At 37.4% G+C, this 5,032-nt stretch overlaps 1 protein-coding gene and 1 pseudogene across 3 annotated transcripts in view; both read left to right on the top strand.

Annotated features, from left to right (window-relative positions):
• Positions 1-801, top strand: part of LOC105301930 (zinc finger protein 14-like) — a 40,812-nt gene extending 40,011 nt beyond the window's left edge. The window contains exons 5-6 of one of the 3 annotated variants that reach the window (XM_023520269.1): positions 58-539; positions 709-801. In XM_023520269.1, the coding sequence (XP_023376037.1) occupies positions 58-539; positions 709-783 (557 nt within the window). In that variant the 3' untranslated portion in view covers positions 784-801. Of the gene's footprint in view, positions 1-57 lie in introns of all 3 variants that reach the window. The other 2 variants (XM_023520268.1, XM_023520270.1) reach the window with 2 other exon arrangements.
• A 489-nt stretch (positions 802-1,290) lies between these two features.
• On the top strand, positions 1,291-3,121 carry LOC105301919 (annotated as a pseudogene).
• Positions 3,122-5,032: the final 1,911 nt, after the last annotated feature.

Genomic DNA, 5,032 nt, shown 5'->3' with positions numbered 1-5,032 from the left:
ATGAAAGGATTTACACGAGAAACCTTACAAATGTAAGCAATGGTAAAGCATACAGAGATTACAGTTCCTTAAAAACACGTGAAAGAAGTCACACTGCTGTGAAACTCTATGAATGTAACACTTGTAGAAAAGCATTCAGTTGTCTCAGCTATCTTCGAAAACATGAAGAGACTCACACAGAGAAACCCTATAAATGTAAGCAATGTGATAAAGCTTACAGGAATTACACTTACTTAACGACACATGAAAAAAGTCATACTGGAGTGAAACCCTATGAATGTAAAACATGTAGAAAAACATTCAGTCGTCCCAGTTATCTCCAAAAACATGAAAGAAATCATATTGAAGAGAAACCTTGTGAATATAAACAATGTAGTGAAGCCAGATATACTTCCTTACAATCACATGAAAGGATTTACATGAGAAATCTTACAAATGTAAGCAATGGTAAAGCATACAGCGATCACAGTTCTTTAAAAACACGTGAAAGAAGTCACACTGCTGTGAAACCCTATGAATGTAACACATGCAGAAAAGCATTCAGTTCTTCCAAATATCTTCAAAAACATGAGAGGATGCACACAGGAGTGAAACTCTATGAATGTAAGCAATGTGGTAAAGGTTGCAATGATCACACTTCCTTAAAAACACATGAAAGAAATCACATTGGAAAAAAAACCTTACAAATGTAAAACATGTAGGAAAGAGTTCAGTTGTCTCAATTATCTTCAAAAACATGAAAGGACTCACACTGGAGAGAAACACCATGAGTGTAAGCAATGAAATAGATTTCTGTTCTCTACAAGGTTTCCAAAGACATGAAATCACACTGGAGAGAAATGTAAGAAATGTGGGAAACCCTTCATGTTCGTAGAAACTATTGAACACAAGCAAGCATGCACATTGGAGACACACCATATGAATGTGAAGAATGTGGGAAAGCCTTTAGCCATCTCAGTTCCTTCCAAAGGCATAAAAGGAATCACTGGATAAAACCTCTTAAACAATGCAAGAAAGATTTCAATTTATACACATCTTTACATTTGAAAACTCAGAGAAAAGAGAGAAAACTGTACATAACATGACAAAGCTTGATGGAACTTAATCCATGTGTAATATTCCAGAAAACTCAGGAACATTATTCTTAAAATTGTGAATACATTATCAAGCTTGTTTTGAAAAGTGCATCATTGCAATGTGGATTTCTAGAAGTGAATATTGAGGTGAAATAACTCTGGGAATCATCTTTCAACAGTATTGCATAAGCTCTTTTTTCCTCTCTGACTGCTCGAGGGTCAGCTGCCATCATGAATGAAACAGTAAATATCTGGACCAGGAAATTCATGACCAGTGGACTACTTCAATGGAAACAAATGGTCATCAACATCCTTCACTCTGGGAAGGCAGCAGTACCTAAGACAGAAATTCAGGAAAAACTAGCCAAAATATATAAGACCACACCAGGTGCTATCTTTGTATTTGGATTCAGAACCCATTTTTGTGGTGGCAAAACAACTAGCTTTGGCATGATTTATGATTCCTCGGATTATGCAAAGAAAAATGAACCTAAACATAGACTTGTAAGTTATGGCCTGTATGAGAAGAAAAATACCCCAAGAAAACAGCAAAAGGGACACAAGAACAGAGTGAACAAAGTTAAGGGGACTGCAAAGGCCAGTGTTGGTGCTGGCAAAAGGAAATGAAGTGTCTAGCAGTGAGGTGGAGATTGGATAACAGAAGTAGTAAAGATTTGACTTTATCTGTGGTGATTGAGCAGATTTTTCATGAGAGGATTAATAAGAACTTTTATGTAGAAAAAAACCTCAATAATACATAAGACTATTAGTGCCTTTTCCTTAAATGAACTAATATTTTCTTTTTCCATTTTGAAGCTGTTAGATCCCTACATGAACTGAAGTGTATTTCTAATGTGCAATTAGGTTAAATTTTTTTAATGTTTTATTTGTTGAGAATTAAGTGGCCATTGTAAAATGACAGTTTGGTATCTGTTAGGATTTTCTTACTTGTTTTTGTGACCATTTCTGGATATCCTTAGTCCATTAATTACACATATTCTACTTTTTCTTTTTCTTTTTTTTTTTTTTTTTACTAACAAAGCTCCTTTTTTGGGCTGACAGATGTAAAAGCCTTTTTATGTTTTCCATACTAATACACACTTTGAATGAATTTTATGCATGGCCAGTTTATGAAATAACATAGTTTCATGTGAATTAATATTTTCATATTTGCTCATTGTCCTTCATTCTAACTGGTATTTGATGAACAGGCTTTGCTTTAAGAGATACCTGTGAGAGGAAAAAAAAAAAATCTAGAGTTGGAAAACATGGCTGAAAGGGAAAAAGCCTCAAATATAATTCACCAGAAAATGTTCCCTTTGATAGATTCAAAATATTAAAAAAGAATTTTAAAAAATATAGAGTTGGATATATCCCCTCCCCCACCCCCGCCCTATGGCTAATGTTAGGAACTAGATTTTAAAGAATCCATCCCCTTTAATGTTCCATCTTAAGAGTTCACCAGTAGCCTCACTTGCATGAGATTTGGAAGGGAGAAGCAAAGAACATATTAGATTTTGAAACCACCATACGGGGAAAGACAGATGTATAAGACCCTAGAGGACAGAATCTTTTATCCCATTTTACAGATTCTTTGACTTCCAATCAACGCTATCCTCAAAACCAACAACTGTTCGGTTTCCACTTTCTCAAAGGTACAAGTTTCCATTGATGTTTCTCCAGATCCACATCAAAGATCTATCGAAGTTTGGATTTTTCTGTAAGCCCTCTTGTGTCTACTGGGAAACTAAGTCAGACTTTCCTGCTTGGGAATACTCTGTGTTTCTCTTCTTTGCTAGATTATATCCATACAATGTTTAATTTCTATAGGAAACACCTTAGTCTGTAAACAGTACTAATGAGTACGTTTTCCTGATTTTTTACTTATGTTTGATTGTTTGTAGTTAAAAGTATGCAATTTTTTTTGTCAATGAACACTTCTGAAGGTTTTACATAGAAATATTAACTGCTTTCTAAGTCATGTGCTAACATACTGTTTTCCAGTTTTTGAGAGAATATGTTAAAGTATTTTGTTATGGGTTTTCAAATATCTTTTGTGATTCTTTTCATTTAATCATTATACGTTATGAGTAAATTTTATTATGTGCATTCAAGTTCAGGTAATTGCTCCTTAGGCATATTTTACTTTTTATTTTATAGTTAGATTTTTGTCATGAAAGTTACTTTTTATTTAATTTTAATACCAGAAACTTCAATCATGGTTTTTCAGTGCTTTCTTGCCAGTGACCTGCAGAATTGTATCTATAGTCAAAATGGTAGTGAATTCCAATAACAATGACCATGCAGTACACACAACTGTAGAGTGTAACATAAAAGGTTGCTCAGCAGTTTTATAGGATTTCGGCTTGTGTTAGATGAATTGATGGCTATTGAAGTCATCAAGACATTTTGTGGAGTTCTAGTCAAGATGGCGGAATGGGTAAACAGTGCTTGCCTCTTCTCACAACCACATCAAAATTACAACTAAACTACAAAACAACTTTCATTGAGAATCACCTGAAGAACTAAAACTGAACAGAAGTCTTATAACTAAGGACATACAGAAGAACTACGTCAACACTGGTAGGAGGGGCTGAGACTCGAAACAGGCTAGTCCTATACCCACGTGTGGTGGTTAAAAATTGGGACGGATATCTTAGTTCCAGAGATCCCCCGAGAAATGAGGGGTCCCCATCCCACACCAGACTTTCCAGGGTTTCAGGGCCAGAAATAGAAGTCCTCACAACTTTTGGCTGTGAAAACTAGTGGAGTTTGTGGCTCATTAAGATGGGGGTGGGGGAGCATGTCTAGAGTCCCAGGTGTTCCTTTTAAAGGGCCCACATACGGACATACTCACTGATCAACTAACACAGTCTGAGCTCCAGCGCTGCAGCAGCTGTAAGAAAAGTGCCAGAGGCCAACAGGGAGGAACTAAATTGTATGGTTTCAGGGCAAGGGCTGGAGGGGCAGCTTTCTCACAGAAGTGCTGGCAGAATCTATTGTTTCTTTGTTGAGCCCTCTCTCCTCCCAGTGTGCAGACACAGGGGCAGCCACATACAAGTCTCCATCAACCTGGATAACACCATTCATCCCACAATTGTGATTCCCTGAGACCCCACCCCACCCAACTTGCCAATCCATCCAAGCCACTTCCAGGGACTTTTCCACACAAATGGTCTATTGCAGCTCATGCTGCAGACTTTCCTAAATTCTCTCAAATGTTCACCCTCAAACAAGCATCATTTGGTCTCAGCAAGCCCTGCACCTCTTAGTAAGCAGCCCCAAGACCAGCACTAGCAGCAGCTATCCTCAGTTCACAGCATAGTCGTTCCCAGGTACCTTCAAGCCCAGTGTGGGTGGAAGACATCTTTGAATCACAGGTGGGTCACGCTAAGTGGCCCCAGGCAAGGCATAGTTGGCAACTGACCTTGGCCTTAGGTGGGCCCCTCCCAGGAGGCCCCAGGGCCGGCACACTGGTAGCCAGCTGTAACCACTCTGGAGCACCATCCAGGTGCTCCACTGGTGACATAATTGTCGCAGGCGACACAGTATAGGGAACATAGTCAATATTATAATAACTTTGTATGGTGACAGATGGGTACTATATTTATTGGAGTGCTCACTTCATAAATTATATAAATGTCTAATCACCATGTACACCCAAACTAATGTAATACTGTATGCCAACTGTAATTGAAAAATAAAAAATTATTTTAAAGACATTTTTGTATACTGAACATTATGTAGAGGTAAACATTCTATTATTGGTAATCGTAAACCTTGTTTTCTAGAAGGCAAAAACATCATTGTGGAGCAGCTAAACTTAATCATGAGACGCCCCTCAGTCATATTAGTAAGAAGAGGCCTTTGAAATATAATTTTTAAAAACCTGGAATTGTTTTTGAAACCTTCTGAAAAATATCAGTAGAATTACATTATCAAAGCCCTTTTGAACG

This window comes from Pteropus vampyrus, unplaced genomic scaffold (genome assembly GCF_000151845.1).
Source record: "Pteropus vampyrus isolate Shadow unplaced genomic scaffold, Pvam_2.0 Scaffold255, whole genome shotgun sequence".
Taxonomy (NCBI): Eukaryota; Metazoa; Chordata; class Mammalia; order Chiroptera; family Pteropodidae; genus Pteropus; species Pteropus vampyrus.
This window is presented reverse-complemented; position numbering and strand designations above follow the sequence as displayed.